This window comes from Pieris napi, chromosome 22 (assembly GCF_905475465.1).
Source record: "Pieris napi chromosome 22, ilPieNapi1.2, whole genome shotgun sequence".
Lineage (NCBI taxonomy): Eukaryota > Metazoa > Arthropoda > Insecta > Lepidoptera > Pieridae > Pieris > Pieris napi.
Window position 1 is genome coordinate 1,368,073 of NC_062255.1, and position 22,232 is coordinate 1,390,304.

Here is a 22,232-nt window from a genome sequence, read left to right on the forward strand (position 1 = left end):
AATGGCTTTAGGAATTATGTATAAAAATTCATGAATGCATTTTTCAACTACAAGGGCGGATACGGGAGCAAATTGTTTTATATGAATTTATAATAAAATTATAATTTTGCAATAACAGAAATATTAGTGGTGGTGGTATTTTTTTAAGTTCGCATACTTTGAAAGGAAAAAAACAAAGAAAAAAATAGGGATGTTACAATTAAAACAAAATGCGATAAATGTAATTTATAAAAATTTACATTAAATACCTGTTAACACTATTTACCTGCGAGGATATCTGAAATATAACTGAACCGATTTTTATGAAACTTGGACTTCCTAAGTTAGAATATGCCTGTACCTAAATGAATGGCCTATTAGTGGACAGACGCATGTCTATGAATGTATGAATGTTTATGCAAACATATATACGCAATTTACCATTCATACTCAAACATTAACCAATCGCAACAATATCTCATACATACAGGTCAAACTGATTGTTCCTTTTTTTTTAATCTTTTAAAAAAGACACTTCTATAATCTTCCTACTTTTAGCATAAGCTCCTCCTCCTCCATACCTGAACTGATAAAAAATAAAAAAAGGTTTTACGATGCTGAGTAGCGTGTTTACAATGGCGGCCGCGTGTCAGCTTGTCATGCGCAGAGCAGTTAGCGTCCACGTTGCACGTGATGAGAGTAAAATATCGATTTTGCCGTATTTTGCTGGTAGAATGGTGAAAAATAGCAGCTATCTAATATAGAGCATACCAATAAAGCAACTGCCCGTATCGCAACACTGTGAGTAATGTGTATTTAGGTTTAAAAATAATTGATTTTATATTAATTTAATTTAGCAATCACTATTTAATTGTACAAAATTACTTTAACAATATTAATTATGGAAAGCCATATATGCTTTTCGGGATTTAAGTCTAGACTTATTTTATGCAACTACCTATACAGTTTCATAAGGAAATTAACAGCTGTATGTATGTAGTTTATAAAAAAACATCACAAAGCAATAAAGATGACTTTATAATTTAAGAGGATTCAAAGTAATCATTTGTTTAAATAGTTTATTATTTAACTTTAGTAATCCTAGTATCCCTAATTATCTAATGAGCCATGTAAATAAAAACATTAACAACCAAAACACTTAATTAAAACATAAAATTGCGAAAAGCACGAATCATAGCAATTAGTTCATTACAAAGAATCATTCACAGGACTTAAAGATTGTCTCTGTTTCAAAAACATTATAGTAGCAATTAAAGGCTTATGCTACTTAATTGAAATAGCATTTAAAATAGCAACAGTGCACATCACTAGTGCTGCGTATAATAAAGCGGTCACGAGTAACGACATAGCACAGTAATCAGTTTGTCTGTGGTTTTGTCGGGAGACGTTTCGCACAAGGCGCGCCGTCGGCATCTGTTTTTCTTTTTTTATTTGGCTGCTAGCCGTTGTATGGGTGAGTAAATTTACTATTTTATTAATATATAATCTTCATGATAAAAACTCTTGTAATTTTCGCATGTTTCATACATTAAAGTCATTATTTATGCCTCGGGATGTTGAGAAGGCATTGCGCACGGAATTTGTTTTCTCGCGTGTATAAACAAAGTGTATTTGAATAAAATATACAGTAAGTTAGGGTTTAATTCACTGTTTTTTTTATTTATATATTCATGACGCAGATCGCTTTACCAACTGAAAAATATTTTTTGGTTATAGATTTAACCATGGACTAATAAATAAATACACTTTCATATTATATATACTTTAGGAATTTCAAAGGTCGTAGATAGAAAGCAAGGACAGTTTATTCAGTTTAATACCTTTTTAAAGTTAATACAAATTGTTGTAATTTCAACCGATAGATCTTTGTTGTCTGAAGTATAGAAATTATTTTCACAAGAGAAATCCTTACACTAATTCCCGTGACATTTCGTTTAAGCTGTGTTTGATGGGGTCTTGTCTATCTATATATATTGTGTCGTTTAACAGAATGCTCAATCTAGACATTCTTTTCGGAAGGTTTTGAACACGAATATTATATGTAGATATTGCTTTATCTGTGACTGTCCAAATATGTATATACAGTCCACTACTCTTACTTAGTTAAAATAAAAGTGTCATACGATTCGCACGTGTTATTATTGCAGTTTATTTAATTCAAGACCCTCAATCAATTAGTGATCAATTCTCAACTATAACTCCTTAACATATGGTCCAAAATCGAACCGGATAACATCGCTATTGTTCAATAGTTGGCGAACAGTGAGAACAATAGATGCTCACATTCCTAAGCGATAAGGAATAGTTGGAAGGATTTTTGTGTGATCAGTGTTTCATTACAGTGTTATAATAACATTATAAAAGTGAAATTAACCTATAAAAACGAAATAAATTACGTTATATACACACCATACTGTGAAGTACTATTACGTTGGGCTGTGTTCAGTTTTTTCAGTGGGTCTGAGTAATCGGATAATTACGAACTACGCTCAAAGTCATAGTGTACGATGGAGGGTCTTTTTGAGTATCAATTTAAGTTGTTGGAGACATTAAGAAGTGCAGAAAAGAATTATAGGAAATCACCGAAAGACAGAATAAAAATATCATATATAGAAACTCGATTAGAAGTGTTAGAACAATTATGGCGGGACTTTAAGGAAGGACACAAAAGTTTAATTTTAAAAATATCTAAAGATGAAGAAAAGGAAAGTAGCTATTTTAAAGGAAACTTTAGTGATATTTTTGATGAGCTATATATTCAGTACAAGTCCACTATGAAGGAGGACTTTCAAAACTTAACCAAACAGTCTCCTTTATCACATACCTCAATAGCGGGTGGCGACGAACAGAGGTCATTAAATGATATTAAATTACCGTCAATACAAATACCGAAGTTTGGAGGTAAATATGAAGAATGGACAACTTTTTATGACTTATTTTGCTCCTTGATTCATAATAACAAGTCTTTAACGCCGGTGCAAAAACTACATTATCTAAAAAGTAATTTATCGGGTGACCCAGAACTATTAATACGCAACTTTTCGACTACGGATGCAAACTACGATGAGGCATGGAACCAGTTAGTGAAACGATATAATAATAAACGGTTGAATTGCTATGCAATTTTAAGAACATTATTTTCACAGAAGGTTATAAGTACGGAGACATCGAGTTCAATTAAACAATTAGTAGACACTACGTCGGTATGCTTAAAAACGTTGCAAAATCTCGGTGTGAAAACCGACACTTGGGATATGATTATTAATTATTTAGTAATATCAAAGATGGACAATGAATCGATAAAGAGATGGGAACAACAACTTAGTTTGAGTAACACCGAATTACCTACTTGGGCAGAACTGCGGGATTTTCTTGAAGCTAGATTTCGATCGTTAGAAATGATAGACAGTCACAGAGTGAAATCACCATACCCTAAGCCTGTTGCAACACCTATTGCTAAACCTAAGTCCTTTCATTCAGGTATACACAATGATGTGAATAAGCAGGAAGTTAAATGTGTGTTATGCAGTGGTAAACACTACATCTATTATTGTAAAGAGTTCGCAGACATGTCTACAAAAGAAAAGCAAGAGTTCGTCCAGCAGAATAAATTATGTTTTAATTGTCTTGCCCCATCACATTCAGTAATCAGATGTCGCCAGTCAACGTGTTGCAGAAAATGTGGGCGTCGTCATCATTCATTGCTACACTACGAGAGAGATCGAAACACGGTGACTACGAGTGAAGGGGAATCCACGTTGACAGGTACCATGACTGAACAAACTAAAGGTGAGCTTAATACTATAACAAACGATGTACACTTTGTAACTAACTTTTCCAAGGAAAATTGTCAAAATAGTGTCCTATTAGCTACTGCTGAGGTATTAGTAGAGAGTAGGAATGGTTGCAAACATATTATTAGAGCATTGTTAGACCAAGGGTCGCAAGCATCGTTTATAACTGAAGCTACAGTACAATTGCTTAATCTTACGCGCCGATCAGTAAGTGGTTGGGTGTCAGGTGTGGGAGAGGGGCAAATGAGAATCAAATACATGGTTTCACTTAACGTGAAATCTCGCCACGATCCTAAGACAATAATACGAGTGAATGCATATGTATTGCGTTCAGTAACAACACTTCTGCCTACTACCAAACTTAGTGCTCCTGAATGGTTAGACCTAGAATCTTTAGAGTTGGCTGACTCAGCCTTCAAAACACCTGGAAAAATTGACATTCTTTTGGGAGCAGACGTATACAGTAACATTATTTTAGATGGTATAATCAAACATCCTAGGGGCAACTTACTAGCACAGAGAACATGCCTAGGTTGGGTGCTATCAGGAAAGCTGCCTCAAGAAACAGGTTCTTCGGACACAAATGTTGCAAGTTTGCATGTTCAACTTAAAGATGACGAGATGCTCAAGAAATTTTGGGAAATCGAGAATGAACCAAATACTATAGAGAAGAGACTATCAAAAGAAGAGGAATTTTGTGAACATTTTTATGACAGTACAACTATAAGAGATAAAGAAGGAAGATTTGTGGTTAAACTACCATTCAAGACTGGAAATCCACAATGTAGGCAAGGAAATCTTAAAGAAATTGCTGCCAGGAGGTTTGAAATATTAGAAAGAAAATTATTAAAAAACCAGAAACTTAAAGAAGAATACCACAAGGTCATAAACGAATATATAAATTTAAATCATATGGTTGAAATTATACATGCAGAAATTGATAGTCCCACTGCAGTCTATCTCCCGCACCACGCGGTACTTCGCGAAGATAAGGAGACGACAAAACTTCGTATAGTCTTTGACGCTTCGTGCAAAGGAGTTAATAATGTTTCTTTAAATGATGATTTACATATTGGTCCTAAGTTGCAGCAAGATTTGCGCCACATATTGGTGAGATGGAGGCTTTATAAGATTTGCCTTACTGCAGATATAATTAAAATGTATAGAATGGTGAGGGTGTCAGAAAATGATACAAATTACCAAAGAGTTCTATGGAGATTTAATCCGAGTGAGCCAATAAAACATTACAAGCTTTTAAGATTAACATTTGAGACAGCATATGGTGCAGCAGTATACATGCGAGTCATTGAAGGCAATGAGGTTTATGTGAATTTAATATCAGCCAAAACTAAGGTTGCACCAATTACGAAACAGATTTCAATACCTCGACTGGAATTATGTGGTGCTGTGTTGGCGGCCAAGCTAATTTCTGAAATATCACAAGTGTTAAACATATCTAACGAATACTTACATGCATGGACTGATTCAACCATAGTCCTGGCATGGCTAAGGGGAGGACCTAGTCGCTGGAACACGTTTGTAAGTAACCGTGTATCTGATATACTAAATATTTTAAATTACGAACAATGGGGACACGTTACTTCTGAGATGAACCCGGCCGACTGTGCGTCAAGAGGTCTACAAGCTTTAGATCTATCAAATCACTTGCTATGGTGGAATGGACCCGCCTGGCTATCTTTATTAGATGTAAATTTGAGTATGGTCGACATCGAAGATACACAAGAAGAAGAGAAGATTAAATCTTTAACTGCTTTATGTACATCCGAAGAAGAATTTATATGGTCTAAGTTTTCTAATTTAAATAAGTTATTGAGAGTTATTTCATACTGTAGAAGATGGCTAAATTTAAAATCAACTAAAGATAAGCGTCGGTGTTATACAAGTTATATTTCAACAAAAGAAATTAATGAATCCTTAGATATTTGCATTAAACAAGTTCAAGGGTTTGAATTTAAGGATGAAATGAAACAATTAAAGACTCTGGGATATGTTTCTAAAAAGAGTAAACTGCGAAGTCTTACGCCCATTATCGATGAAAATGGGATTCTAAGAGTCAGCGGAAGAATACAACAGTCACACGTGGAGTACGACACACAGCATCCTATAATTTTACCTGCTAAAAACTATCTTAGCAGACTTATAATTATGGATGCTCATCAGAAAACAATGCATGGAGGACCACAACTGATGATAAATTATTTGAGAAAAAAATACTGGATACTACGAGCTAAAGATCAAACAAAGAAATGTTACCGTGAGTGTGTGACTTGCATTAGATATTCGAAACGTAAATCATCACAGTTAATGGGTCAATTACCAGAGGTGCGTGTAACTCCCAATAGACCATTTAAGTCGGTCGGTGTGGACTATGCTGGACCTATTAACATCAGATTCTCCCCAGGTAGAGGAGCAAAGTCCTTTAAAGGATATATTTGCTTGTTTATTTGCATGGCCACACGCGCTATACACTTGGAGGCTGTCACAGACATGACTTCGAAGGCATTCATCGCCGCTTTTAGAAGGTTTACAGCAAGACGAGGCCACTGTCAAGATATCTATAGTGACAATGGCACAAACTTTGTAGGAGCAGAAAAACAATTAACGACAATGTTTAACAGTGCCAAATCTTCAGTGCCTAGTGAAATAGCAGAAATGTTAACATTAGAGCGTACTACATGGCATTTCATACCCCCACACGCTCCTAATTTTGGAGGTTTGTGGGAGGCTGGCGTACGTAGCACAAAAACACACCTTAAAAAGGTTATTGGCGATACCACTCTAACTTACGAGGAGCTCACAACTATGCTGACTCAAATAGAAGCCTGCCTTAACTCACGACCTCTGACTGTCTTAAGTGACAACCCTAATGATCCTCTCCCACTGACGCCTGGACATTTTTTGATCGGCGAACCTGTGCTTAATGTAGCTGACCAAAGTCATGCTTATGTAGACATCAGTTATCGCGATCGTTGGCGGTTAACACAAAAAATGGTCACTGACTTCTGGAACCGATGGTCTAAAGAATATCTTGTAATTCTAAACAATAGGTACAAATGGAATGTTAAAAATAACTTAGAACCGGAAATTGATGATGTAGTTGTTATACAGGAGGATAATGTTCCTCCTGGTAACTGGATTATGGGTAGAATAGTTAAAAAGCATATCGGTCCCGACAATGTGACCCGGGTAGTATCGATCAAATGTAGAAGCGGAACGCTCAAAAGACCTGTATCAAAAATATGCATTTTAACTAAATAATTAGTCTATTTTTAATTGTTACTTTATTATTATAAATGTTCATTAGTCATTTAAAAGTGAAAATCAATTTATATATCAACTTACTATTGTTAACAAAAACCTTATTTGGAAATATGTAATAAACAAAATATACAAACTATGTAATACTTACCTGTTATGTATGTTTTAAAAATTATTATATACTGTGTTAGATGCCTGTGTACTTACTATACTACGCTATAATATACATATATTAATAGACTATAACATGTGAATTGTTGTGTAATGCTATATCCAACTATGTATGCAGACATATTACGGTGGGCGGTTTGTCTTATTTTTATGTACAATAGTCAATAAGCCATTTAAATATGATGAAAGACAATGTCTGATGCATACTATTGTGTCTTTCGTGAAACAATTGTATTGAACTATAGTTTGTAATTTTGTTAAGTGTTTATTTTTTCTTTTATGTTATTTCTTTTAAAGGACTGCGTCCTTTGGTGGGCGGCATGTCCAAATATGTATATACAGTCCACTACTCTTACTTAGTTAAAATAAAAGTGTCATACGATTCGCACGTGTTATTATTGCAGTTTATTTAATTTCAAGACCCTCAATCAATTAGTGATCAATTCTCAACTATAACTCCTTAACAGTGACTTAATGTAAAATGTAGGAACGAATAATAATTGTTAATTTTAATTTCGCCATATCAGATCGTATTCGATAATTATAACATAACGCAAATTAAAATACTAAATAGATTAAAAATAGACACAATTGCTTTTAATTCAAAATTTTAAAAAGAAATGTTTGTTTTTCATGTTTTTGTTAACCCATGTAATTTCGTGCTACTAAGGGTTTTTATTATGACGTTTTGTTTCCGGATATCACTCGTGGCTTAATGCAGTTCCTTACAATTTTCCTGTTAACCAAGAATGTGGCGATTTAAGGGTGGCAGAATCTCATGCTAGTTCTCTCCTGTCTGCATTACGTTCTGCAACTGGCGGTGAATGTAAATTTAGGTCCTCCATTTTAAATATTGACGTTACCATTATGAATAAATACATTTTGATTTTTAACTCGTATATTTTAAGTTCTTAGTGTAACATGACGCTGTTTTAGATGTTTTATACTTATACAGTCTCAAAGTATCGTGGATTTGTTCAATATTTTAAGGTTCGATCCAGACTGGCTGGGAATTACTTCGGTCTAGCCAGATTTCGAGTCTGATTATTCATTTTCAATATTGTGTTCAACATAGGTTTGATAAGTTAAATTATTAAGAACTTAATATTTAGATTTTTTAAGCTTTGTAATAAGTTTAGTTTTTATCTTATTTAAAGAAAATATGAATACACAACAACTTAATTTTACATAACGATTTGTAATGCACTATAAACCTTATATAGTTAATTAATGTTTTTATCACCCACGTGTCACTTTGAAAATTTATCATTATATTACTTTCTTATCATTTAGTTCGATACGTGAATTTATTGCATTATTTATTTAAACGCTTAGAAATATTTTCTATCGTATGTTTGAAAACCTGTGGCGCTACAACCCTTTGTCTTGGCCTCTGGTTTCTGTTTCTTGATCAGTTCCTATATTAATAGACAGGCAAATAGGTGATAAGGCTGTGGCTGACAAGCAATGTCTAAGGCGGTTACTTTACCGTTGCTGCCGGGGATCAAACCTACGACCTCAGGAATGGCTCAAGCTACTTACGCTTTTACGTTGTGTTAAGTGTTTATCTGTTGTGAAGGCTTTATTGAAGTAAAACTTCTTAAGGCGCATGAAAATATTTTACGGAACGTCACGAAGATGTGCAGCGTTTTTGTCGAAGAAAAGATAGATAGCGATTGAGACCGATTGAGAGAAAGTGAAAAGGGTGAATTACCTTATAGATATTATGATAGATATTTTTAAAATTAAAATTTCGTAAATAGCATTTATGAAATATTAGTATTTTATATTTTTTGCAAAATAATTTATTGAAATCTGAAATGACGAATTGTAAATTAAAATGCCACGCGTTTTTATTATGGAAGAAATAAATTTAAAAAATTAAATTCATTTTTTGTATTAATTTTCGAACTTTTAATATTTTAATGACAATCAAATAATTTATAGAAATCTAATATTTTACATTATATGAACAAGAGTTAAAAATTAACTTGTCAAAGAAGTTTCACGCACTTTTTTTATATATTTAAAAATGTATGTTGACTTAAAGTAGTTTTCTAGTGCACTAGTAACCTTTTGGCTTAATTGGCCATGTTATACAAGGTTTTGCGAAAATTGATTGCGCCCACACGTTGCAATCACATTGATAAGAGATCGTGGAAATTCGTGACGTAATAACTCCCACGTGCGTCCCACGTTCATTGCTTACGCACATTTTCACGTAAATATTAAACCAAGGCAACTTAGCTCACAACTGCCTTAAATATCTTTTAATCGTTTATTTATGCCCATTATTAAGGGACCAAATCTTTAGGATTTTGAATGATATGGTTTCTACATAAGCTTTTTATGGAACAGGGTGCAAACGGTCCTAACCTGATGTTAAGTTATTCCCATGGACACTCAATGCCAGTGAGCTCGCGAGTGCGTTGCCGGCCTTTGTGCTCCAGATATTCTATACGACAATACTAGGCTCATTATAATCTCCTGATGAATAAACAATAAAATTTTTGGGAAAATTTTAGGGAAAAGAGATACTCTTCTTTTATAAAATCCCAGAGGCTCTTTTATCACTGCCTTTTAATAAATGTAAGAAATGTCTTAAAGAAAAGCTGAGTAAAAATGCTTACTATAAACTTAACGATTATCTGGTTGATAAAAGGGACTAGTGCTAACCAGGCTACTTCTAATTAATTTGCGATATTTGTTTTAAAATAAGTGTTGTTTGATATTTTAAAAGAGTAGGTACCGAGAGCTCTTTACGTCGGCTTTTCTCTCGGCCTACACCCTCTGTCTTCTTTGCCGATGAGTAGGGATGTCTACCGCTTCAAATTTAATGACGTGGAATAAGTGATACCTTATATTCCATAATAAACATATTTTTTTTTTTATATTTTTAAGGTATCATTATCATATCATATCTCCAAAACTACTGATCGGATTTTGATGAAACTTGGACTGTTCCTAAGTTGGAACATACTCAATTTAAATAAACTCTACATTTGTTTTTCGATTAATTTATTGACATACGAAATGTCGCAACCACGCTTGCATACATCATACTCAAACATCAACTCAAATAGCACATGTATATAGATACAAAAGAAAACTGTTATAACTATGTAGAAAGTTATGTATAGTTTGGCATAAGACTCGATTACAAAAATTTAAAGCACTTTATCAGAAATGATGTCATCTATATTTCACAGTCGAAGACTTGAATCTCTGCCAAGGAGGTTGGCATGCTTAACTGTTTAACTTAAACTTAATGTTATTTCCTAAATATAATACAGGAATACGAAATCTCTCCAATTATTATAGACGTAACATAACACAAAATAGTAAAAAAAAAGAAACATAACAAAAAATATGAAATAAAGAAGGTACATTTAAAGTGTGTAATGTGTGTGTGTTGTGGTTGTAACTGGCCCTGGCTCAGCATTATGCTGTGGAGCAGACGTGTTCCATTGCTGGTCATTCTGCCAGAGACCACAACAGTTAGTTTCCGGCTCAGACACAAAAAAAGGAAAATAATGTAATAGTAAACATTATTATAATAGTAAAAATTCACAGTGTAAAAAAGATTTGAAGGATTTAAATGATTCCTAGAGTCACTTCACCTGTTGTGTCTTCTTCTACTGGTGCCACTTTATTGCTAAAGATTTGCTGTTAACAATTTGAATTGAATAACTAGCGCTAGTCTATAAAGCTCCACGGCGGATGTGATGGTCCACTCCCGAACATTCCGCAACCACGACGTCTTCCTTCTACCAGCCTGTCTCTTCTTTCTTTCATGAATTTTGCCAACCAACAAGTCGTATCGATGATGATGCAAAACATGTCCAAGTTATACGACTTTTCGTATCTGTTCTTGTATAAAATTTAAATATATAAAAATAAGTACCTGTTTAAAATTTTAGTAAATCTTTGATTATGGCACAATATTAATTAAAAGCCAAGATTTATTATTATTTCTTGTGTTCATTACTGTCAAAGGGTTAGTACTGAACAAAAAGATTTTTTTAATCTAATCTAAGTATATAACACAGAGGACTATAAGATACAAAACATGAACACTCCATTTGTTGAGGAAGGCTTCACGCAGTTCACAGCTAGTAACGAATAAAGAACATATTAAACTAAGTAGTCAAGGCAATCAACAATGCCCTTAGATCACGTGATAAGACTGGCACAATGACCTACTTGCAGTCTCGTGCCACGAAGCGTGCTGTCAAAACTAGACCGCGGCCATCTTATATTCATTTATGGCTTCCTATTATGACATCTCATTGCGGTAACTATGGCAACGGAATTTTGATATTATTTGCGGAAAGGACTTGATTTTACATTTTTTATATGTTTTAAGTTAATTTTACTTGATTACGACCTTGAAACCGTGTACTAAAGATTAAGTTACCATAAATTTGTCTATTGCACGTCTTTGTTTCCATATAGGACAAAGTCAAAGTCAAAATCGTTTATTCATATAACACCAATTATGAACGACAATTTTTTTTTCTAATTTTCCATTTACTGTCAGTTCTCAAATGAAGTGCGTAGAACGGAAGAGAAGAACTGGCAATAAACTCTCCGCCACTCTTTTTTTAAACATTTGTCTATACATACATTTATTTAAAAAACTACTTTATCGAGGTGTTTTACGTATTTTAAAATAAAATCTTATAATCGTTAGTATTTTTAATAAGTTAAGCTATATAAAATATGCTTTAAAAGTAAAAGATTTCTGAACCTTACTTTTCAGAAGTACATACAAATTAATTAGTTTAATAAAAAGGCAACCAATCATTAATTGACTGTTTATTAAATGCAAATCATTTAAGAGTAATAAATTCGTGACTCAAATGTTAAATTTTTATGACTTGGCATTTTAAATATTAACGACCTTCTTCGATGTATTAGTTTATGAGTCGAACAAAAATATCCCTTCAATTTCACTATGATAGATTATAAATATGACAGTGACAGGGAAATGTCAAAAGAAAATCGGACGACATTTTTTTGTAATTGGAAAGGATTTAAATAAAAAATCCACACAAATCTGAAAATTTGTGTTCACTTTGATCGTGTGTTTCAACCCTTATTGAGTGCGTTATTTTCCTTGAATGGTGAAACAGACGCAAAAATATGTCTGCCCTATTCAGAGGTTAGTTTTAAAAAACTTATTTTTGAAGTTATACTTCTTTAAGCGCGTTATGAAAAATTTATGAGAGTGAAATTTTACGATGTGCGCGCACCGTGACACAATTAACAGAATGAAGTTGCCCACGGAAGATGCTGCGGCATTGGATATATCCAATTTATAATTTAGAAACAACATTCGAATAATAATAGAATTTATGTTACACTTAATGTAAGAGAATAATATTAAATATTTATTTATTTAATTTTTCAAATGTAAACTGAACTTTATTGACTATAATGACACCTTTTCCAGTCTTTGATTATTTAATTGTAATTAATTATTTGCATGCAATCAAAAACTATTTTTAATAATGCCAAAGAAGTATAACTTCTTACGCGCGTACATAAGTACACGCACCCTTTTTTTTTACTCTAAGACACCTATAACATTATACTATGTTTTACTGATGTATATATCCTTCTATTTATCGCTGATCCAATTAACCTCATTCAAAGGTCAGCGAGTACACGCCTACAATTTCACACTACAATTTTACTAAACTGCATTTCATCCACACGTGTTAGATAATCATTAATTAAACTAATTAGTTTGTGGAATAAGGGGCTGTTCATGTATTACGTAAGCAGTTTTACTGCAATTTAACCCCCCCCCCCCTCTTCCTCTTGTCAGAAAAAGTAAGCAAAGCTCTCAATAATAAGTACATAAACGTATTATTTTTTGTAGGAATCCTCGATACTACATTTCGTTTTCAAGCATAGACAATGCGGGGGTAATATGTGTAAGAAAGTAAATATAAAAAAAAAAAAAATAATAATTACTGTTGACGTAATCACCAAATAAGTAAATCAAAGACAAAGTGCTTTCGTAATACTTGAACGGTCCTTAATCACGTGAAATAACTAAATACTCTACTTCTAAATACTCATTTTTAACTAACTTCTTTTGTAATTTGTATTTTTTATTGTAGATAGTTATTTTTATTGAATTAAAAAATATTTCCTAGAAATAATATACATGGCAAAACGACGTTCGCCGGGTCAGCTAGTTGTTATATAAAGCTAGTTTAATAAGCTGTTATTAGAAGCGCTTTAATGTAAAAAAACATACATAACAAGAGAAGAAAATCTTAGAAGAAAATCGTTACACTATATTTCAGATGCCTTTGAAATAGCGGGAAATGAACTCTGGATTACCAAGAATTTAGCATGAGTCATGGCAACGGGTGATTACTCAGTTCCGGGTAAACAAAGAAAATTCAACGTGATGTGTTATAATTATGTATGTCAATGACTCAATATTAGCGCACATATAATACTAAAGTCCTGATTTTGTTAGAAAGCTAATGGTTGCCTTGAGATGCTAATGTAATGGATACAGTGTGGTATTGTTAAGATTTAAGCCTTGTAACAATATTCGGTTGCAAAAACTGTAACCGAATGGACTGGCCACTGACAAAAATCTCTTTTGTACAAACATTACCTGTCCACATCGTATCCCTAACTTGCGTACTAACTCACGTGAGACTGATCTAGAATTGTCGTGTGCACTTTTTATTTTTTTGTTCCTGTACTTATTAGTTTTGTGTAAATAATTATATGTATTATGTATTTTGCACTTCTTGCTTACCTTATCTTATTTAATATATTTTCTTTTTTTTTTTCAACAGTGGTTGCCTGGAAGAGATCGCTCGAAAGCGATAAGGCCGCCAGTTGCCCTCCTTTTCATTTAATTTTGTTAATTTTACTATGTTATTGAAACGAAGTATTGATAATGAATAAATAAAAAAATGTATTTTAATAGAACTAAACGATAGACGCAGGATATACCAACGGAATACAAAGGTTGCGTTTGGTAACCTTTACAGTGAAAAGCCAGTGAAAGTTAACTTCCTACGCTGCAATTTGACTCGGCTCCAGAATAGTTGTCATTGTTCATCCTCAAAGTTTAGAATCAAACGTTTCAGATTACTCAAGCTGTTAATTTTAACTGGCCTTCCTTTGAATTACGTTGATCTAATTTTAAACGCTTGCAAATAGATGTCATTACTACTCTTATATCGAGATACAATAAATGCGTTTCTGTCTAAACCTTTCGGGAAAATTGAATATGTTATATAAAAAGAATGTACGGTTCCTGAGTCATCGGGATGGTTTAAATAATAGAGGATATTATTTTTACTCTATAATTAAACAATCGCGTACAACAATAGAATATGCGAAATACATAATGAAAAATTAACTGCTATGAAACGAATGTAATGCAACTGTTGAAGACAGTGTCTTCGTCTGGCTATACTCTCGGGGCGTAACTCCGACGATTTAGGAAATCGCCACGCTTATAAAACTAAGAAAGCCTGTGTAAGCAAAGTGTACAAGGAGCTTGTATCACTCATATCAGATGCTATGAAAACAAATTCCTTTGCGGATATTATCGTCTATTGTTTGCGCATAGTTTTGAAATCTTGAGGTTTGATTTAGATAAAGAATATCTGCAACATTTAACTACGTGCTCTTTGTGACGTTTTCTTCTTTTTTTTTCAGAGCGTGAAAAATCATCAGTAGTGGTGTTAGAGAAGCGTGAGGCGCTCTCGAAGGTCGAAGTAACCAACGAGCGTGTGCGAGAAGATGCCCGGCCCAGCACGAGGGCGGAGGCCGAGGCGGCCGCCCCCGCCGTTGGACGCTGGGGCGCCGAGTGGCCGAGTTGACTCGCTGTGGTTGCGGGAGGTTGCCAAACCCCCGACCGGCATTTGACCGCGTCGTTGCCGACCAACCGGCATGCGAACGCACCCCTGCCGACTGATCGGCATGTGACCCCACCGAATAAGGGGCCCACGGAAGACGCCCCTAGCGATGTGACCAACCCGTTGCCGGTCTCCCGGTGGGCACAACCACGCAAACCACTCGTACTGACAGCAACAACTCACGAAGAACTCTCGACGGCAGCGGAGACAATCCTTCGATACCTCCTCGTTACGGACAACTATGATTCCGTTAACAACTTCATGTCACTCTATGACGAGTTTACCAAAACCCAGGAGGCCCTATTCGACCTGTTCAAACGGTATGCACCACCAATCAGGAGTAAGAAGCATACGTGCGTGGGTTTGGGTATTGAGCTGATCAGAAGATTGAGAGTTCTTGATAAGAAATTTCGAGGGTTCAATGCGGCGATGGGTCTCGTTTCGTGTGAGGAAGCAGTGGTGGACGTACATGATTACGTGACCAGTGGGCCAGGGCCTGAGAGCGTGGCGATGGCGGAAAAGGAGCACGTGATGGTAGCCATTCAGGTGGTCGTTGACGGAAGATCTGGAGTCATGCTTGCGGATCCTGGGTACCATGTGCCGAGGATTGTCACTGTCATGGCTGATCGCGCTTATCCTCACACTGGTAAGTCATACGTAGAGCTAGTATATATCTTGCGCATTTACCTTCTAAACTCTCTCTTTGATCGGCAGCTCATGTCTGGTGAGCAAGAAAGCGTCTGAAACGGACTATTTATTTCCACCGATTTCGGTCCAGCTCGTTTCTCAGCTTATCAGTTCAGTTTTGAGGACGATGAATCTTTCACTTGATCTTCGTTGAACCATATGGACCTTCTAAACAAAACATGACAATTAATACTATATCGATTATAATGGGGACCCGTAATGGTTTTATGTTATAAATGCAGTTTTATAGTCCTTGAGAAACTAAAACATAAAGTGCAAAAAATTTTGTTCTACGACCAAAACTGACAAAGTTATGGGCAAAATACCGAACAAGGTTTACTGACCGCGCGAATGCAAGTGATGACGTCACAGTATCTCAACGCTTGCCGCCGAACCATAGCGCGCCCCGTGCTGTTTATTCTGTTGGCGATACTCGTCCAACACGGAGCGTAACGTCACCAGTTTATACCCAATCGATTAATAAGTGATTTGATTTGTTTAATATTAGAAGGTTTTATTATAATATAACAAATCAGTGGTAGAAATAAGCTAGATATCGGTTTTGAGCAAGCGCAATCCGATAATCTACCTAAATGGTATTTGATTATCTTAGTAATCATCAATCAAACTACACAAGCGCTGAAATTCGTGGTTGGAAACTTCAGAGGTAAGCAAATCTCATCATCAACCTAATCAAAACAGCAGGATAATAAGTAGGTCAGGAATACAGGGTCGTATTCAGGCCCGGGAAAATTCCCAGTAAGTTTTATGGATATGAACATGCTGCCGGAAATATTCTTCTCAATGTTTCTGGGTGCATTGCCAGTCGGAAATCTTATTGGGAGTTAGTTCCTAGTATTGTTAGTAGGCAACGAACGGCACATTGCTGGTAGGTAAGTAAGAAAAGTGCCCGACGAAATGATTAATTTAATTTCAATCTCATTGACTTGCGTATTGTTGTCGTCTAGTTTTGTCAGTGCAAATGAATATAAGAAACAAAGTAATCGGTAGGTATACTTTATTCGTTTACCTTAGATTGTTTGAACAAGCAATCCTAATGAGATCGCTAATGTATACGTATTCTAAACGCTTACGATATTTTTTTTAGGTCAGGGCGTGAATCATATGGTGATGAAGCTGTGGGATTTGTTCAAGTGCAAAAAACAGGAGATATATGCACAGTCAAAGCAAAAATTACACCAGAACATAAAATAAAGGGCAAAGCTTATTGCTGCACATTTACTTGTGATGAAACACAAGAAATAATACTAAACATTGTCATGATTGTGCTGCTCAGCTGGGAGGTTGTAAGCACTGTGTAGCATTTTTTATGTGGCTTCACAGACGAAGCGAGAAACCATCCCCAACAGAAAAAAATGTTATTGGACTAAGCCTAAATTAGCTACGGTGGGCACCACTTTAAAATTTATAAAGACTAAAGATATGAGATCAGGCACACCAAAAAATCAAGATGTCAGTTATGTCAAAGGTCAATTTGTAGAAGCTGTAAAAATAAAAAGTACAAGAAAAATCTATATATATATCATAACCAGCTGGCAGCCTATTGCGTACCACAAAGCGCGTTAAAAAAATTTCATTACATGTATTAATAAGTGAGTTTAGAAAAGAGGGTATAGATATAAATGATGCTGCTCATTTTATTGACTTCTGCTCAAATCGGATGAGTATAGATGACTGTAGCAAAGCAGAAGAAGCAAAATTATCGCAAGCTGATTCACCATTGTGGAGGGAACTAAGAAACTGCAGAGTAACGGCGTCAAAAATTCACGAAACTGCAAGACTGATGGTGTTTTAGTTGAACAGATTTTCGGGGCATCCATACAGGAGACAGTCGCTATGGAAAGAGGAAAACATCTGAAACCAGAAGTAAGAGCAGTGGTGGCTAAACTAAACGTATTGTAAAAATATTCGCAAAGAGTTTTTAAAAAAAGGCGTAAAATACGTCTAGCGGTTTTCGCGTGAAAAGCGTTCAACAGACAGACAGACAGACAAGAAATTCAAAAACAATATTTTTGGTTTCTATTGCGTGTATGGAGCTCTCATAACTCGATTATTCAAAAAAATATTCAATTACATAGAATTCACTTTGGCTACAGTTTTATTACCTAAGATACATATTCCCCAAAGCGGGAATGTTCCCCTTTGTTCCGGCATTGGGAAATATTCCCGGGAACGGCACATTTCATTTAGTTGAGCCTCAGTAGGACCCTGGGTTTTACCACTTACACTTTTTATCATTTATTTATTCATTGAAATATACCTAGTACGACCCTGTATTTTTCTTTAACATTCGTAAACAAGTTTTACTAAGTTACTGTTTGCCACATGAGTAATGTAAGGTGTACTGTCACCCCTGTTCATGACAGTACACCATTTTTTGCGCACTTTCAGGTCCCTTGGCACATTAAAAAACAGTTTTTCAGGTGTACTATTTGAAGTATTAGTACATTTCGGTACTAAACAGTACTTATAATGTGGTATATTTTCTCATAAAAACCACAAAACCACAACACGACCCGCGAAGATCGAGTGAACTTTAATAAATGAATGGCGGAGAGCGAGCGCGCGGTCGGTAGGGAAATCGTGACGTCACATGAGCATTTCGGCCGCGCCGCGGTTGGCTTGTACAAAATGTGTAATATCTTCGCAACCAATTTACCGATTTCAATGATTTAAAAAGTATTGTACCTAATCGAGTAAAAGGAACACCATTATATAGATAATATATGCATTTTCCGACTTGTTACGGGGACCCATTGTAAAAATTTTCTCCTACTAGGTTGGTTCACACAATCCGAAGAGCCACACTGCAGGAAGGAGTATGAATACAGCTTCAATCCCCAAAACAGTGCATATGTAGAATGGCATGAACGCGTGACCCGAGGGGCCACTGTAAAGTACCAAACATCTCTTGTATATGTTGGCAGACCATACCTTGATGGAGTCAATGTTACGGAGAGGAGAAATTTAGTTTATAACTTCAGGTAAGGAGATGAAAGCCATGGAAGGTTTATATTTAAATAATATCTAATAAAGTTTAAAAAAGTACGAGGATGAAAATAATTGATAAGCAAAAAGTACTAAATAGATTCACAGGAGATATTGAGATATTTAACACAACTTATCTTCTCCAGGAGTCTACTGGCCCGGGACCAAAAAGGACACCTGATAGCTGGTCTTTACTTCCCCGTGGGAGGGAAAGGAAAAGATGCCATGTTCACTCTCTTCTTCGACAACGGCGAAAAGAGGAAGGCCAAATACAAGTTCAGCATTTTCTCCGATCCTGATAATGTAAGTTTATTTTAATATTAGACAGTTGTTTATTTCTGTCATAAGTCAAAACTTTATCAAATCGTAATCATTGGGAATAAGTACACAAGACAATAAACAATAAAATAAATTTATCAAAAGATTTGTGATAGTGTTGATAATTTATAACAATTTTTTATCGATACAAAAACCTTTTTGTCTCTGTCAAAGTCAACGATAATTTTTAATGTTTATTTATTTTCTTAAGCTTTAATTACGTTTCTTAACCTTCATTTAGTTATCGGCTCGAAAACTGACGAATATTTAATAGAAAACTAGCTTTTTCTATTAATATATCTATCTCTATAGTCTATATATAAAATTCTCGTGTCACAATGTTTGTTCACATACTCCCCCGAAACGGCTCGACCGAATCTTATGAAATTACTACTGAAAATCGGCTACTATCTATCTATCAAACCCTTAAGTGATAAGGGGTGTCCACCACAAACAACCTTTAATTTTCACCCCTCTACGATTAACCCCTATTTTTTATTAAAGCAGATAGTTATTTTTATTGAACTAAAACAATGTTTCCTAGAAATAATATACATACATGGCAAAACAACGTTTGTCGGGTCACCTATATCTATATAATTGTAAATATTGTTAGTATGTATATTGTATATATATATATATATATGTTACATAGTTGTTTACACAAAAGTTACTAGGAGTGCAAGAGCAAGAGAACCTACTAAGTACTAATAATATTAAAACTATTGCCTTAACTGACGTAATTTCTAGGAAGTATCAGTCCATTGTTAATTGTGTGACTCGTGTAAAGTTGATAACATTTTGCACGAACATGGAAAGTGACTCTTTGTTTACGACGTTAGAATCAGTATCTCAAAACATTTCGAACCTGAAAAATATTTCGACTGATATAGATTATGGTGGACTTATTAGTATTATTAGCTAACGTTGTTAATTTATTGGTTTAGATTGAGTCTTTGTCTATTTGTCATGTTCATGTCGCAGCCAACTAGATAGCCTTTTTACTAAACAACTCCGTTTAACTAGACACCTGAATGATACTCGTGAACGGGTGCTACTTGTGGTGACTGGTCGTACTTGAATTCGTGTATGGGGCGATGTTAGTTATTTCGACTATGTATTTGCGTGTTGTTCCCACGAGAATGTAAGTGCGTGCTCGTATTTCACGCGCACTGCTGATAGAGGACAAATCTTTGTTTTTAATTTATTTTATTATTATTGATTACTTAAGATGTCATGTGGAACATGGTGTAATGGTTGCAGCTCCTTACAAACGTTGTGTAAAACAAAAGGCTTGGCGATTAAAAAGAGTGGCGGAGAGTTTATTTCCATTTCTTCTCTTCCGTTCTACGCCCTTGATTTGAGAACTGGCAGTAATATATTTTCTTTTTTTTGACGTTTATTGTATTACCTATATCGATAAATAATTTGACTTGACTTCATACTCATCATTTAGCACTAGTCTAGCGTATTCGTGACCAAGTGATGGGATAAAAAATATGTAACATATTACTTTTCTTTGAAAATCATAAGCGGCGCGGGGCCTTATTAAAAGTTTGAAAAGTTTCGGCGCTATGCAGTAATTGAAATGAACAAACTAGGCGTAGTGAAGTAATGAAACGTCACCGATCCAAGTAATTTCATATTTGCCTAGCGGCTTGATCAATTGACCGCTGGTTAAATAGGCCATATTTTAGGCGCAGCTAGGCTGTTGATTGAACAACTAATTAAGCTAGTTGGCTGTGACATTCATATTGCAAAATTTAAGTACAGCTGTATGATTTGAATCTAGGTAATTTCCGGAAAAAATGTTTCGAAAGTTAGGCTGTTAGGCTTAGCTACTATTAGGAAAAATGTATGTACATAGGTATATCTGGCGTAATTTCAGTATAAAGAATTAGTTAATAAATAAAGTAGGTACATAATTAATAATTAAGTATGTCCTAAGTATGAAGGCTACTTAACATGTAAATTACTCACATCTATAAAGAAGTAGGTTATAAATGTACGATTAAACTTTTTTGTATTTAATCTAGAAACAATTTATAAATTAATTAAACAGTATTACGTAAAACGTAAAATTATGCACTTTGGATACGAAATGAAAACACAGTTGATTTTCGAAAATAATTTTGGTAAATAGCGGAATATGAGATTCCCTATTCATTCCATAGCTATCTCAATTGTATTTCTATTCAAACTCACTTCATACAATACTAAATCTTTATATTTACTTATAAAAAGATGTATGCTATTTTACTATTGTAATTAAGGATTTCATGCTATTTTTATCTTTTTAAAATTTTATTAAAAAACTATTCCTTACAGATACCAAAGACCATCTTGGAAGAAGTTGACCTTTGCAACAAACTGATGAATTACAAACCCGGTGAACTCCTACGCATCATCTCAAAACTGGCTAAAGTCATCTCAGACCAATCTTACATTGATCAACTCTTGGAGATCAATGAAGAAATTTGCCGCCTTTGTCTCTGACGACAGCAAAATGTCGGCGCTCTCAAAATGGCCGACAATAAATAATTTTTTGATTTTAGCATAATCACGTATTTTTCTTATTTTATTCGGTTTATGGGTTAATGCTAGACTAGTTTCCTTTTATTGAAATATACTAACCGCAAGAGTTTTTGTTTTATTTATTGGAAAATATTTATCTCTAACAAGTGTTCAAAAACGTGATTATTTTTATATTTTATCTCTTAAGGACATCTATAAAATATTATCAGACTTATCAGTCAATGAATTATTACCACCTATGACATCACATGGCATGAATTTAAATAAATATAAAGATTTAAGTTGCGCTGTCAAGTTACTATACCTATATATTGTCACTTTGAAAATTAACTTTAGTAAGTTTAAAAAAAAGGCTAACTTCACGATAGTTTCAAGTGAATATTTGAATATAATAATTTCCGTTCTTGACAGCGCAAAAAAAAATTGTATATTATTCGAACAATCATCCAATTGTTGGCCGAATTTGGCGAACACAGCTTCGTTTATTCATGCAAAATTAATAAATATATAAAGATAAACATTTTCGTTACAAAAC

The 22,232-nt window shown here is 34.5% G+C and overlaps 1 protein-coding gene across 1 annotated transcript; it reads left to right on the top strand.

The window, feature by feature from the left end:
* Positions 1 to 1,329: 1,329 nt before the first annotated feature.
* LOC125060775 lies at positions 1,330 to 21,803 on the top strand. Its single transcript, XM_047665830.1, has 5 exons — positions 1,330 to 1,453; positions 14,949 to 15,794; positions 18,636 to 18,840; positions 18,991 to 19,147; positions 21,491 to 21,803. Exons 2-5 carry the CDS (start codon positions 15,410 to 15,412, stop codon positions 21,656 to 21,658), a joined length of 915 nt encoding a protein of 304 aa, XP_047521786.1. The 5' UTR covers positions 1,330 to 1,453; positions 14,949 to 15,409; the 3' UTR covers positions 21,659 to 21,803.
* The last annotated feature ends 429 nt before the right edge of the window (positions 21,804 to 22,232 follow it).

Excerpts from the sequence above, each read along its gene's own strand:
- LOC125060775 (XM_047665830.1), top strand. The coding sequence starts at position 15,410 with ATGTCACTCTATGACGAGTTTACCAAAACCCAGGAGGCCCTATTCGAC. Across the intron at positions 15,795-18,635 it reads TCGCGCTTATCCTCACACTG|GTTGGTTCACACAATCCGAA; the intron begins GTAAGTCATACG and ends TTCTCCTACTAG. Across the intron at positions 18,841-18,990 it reads AATTTAGTTTATAACTTCAG|GAGTCTACTGGCCCGGGACC; the intron begins GTAAGGAGATGA and ends TATCTTCTCCAG.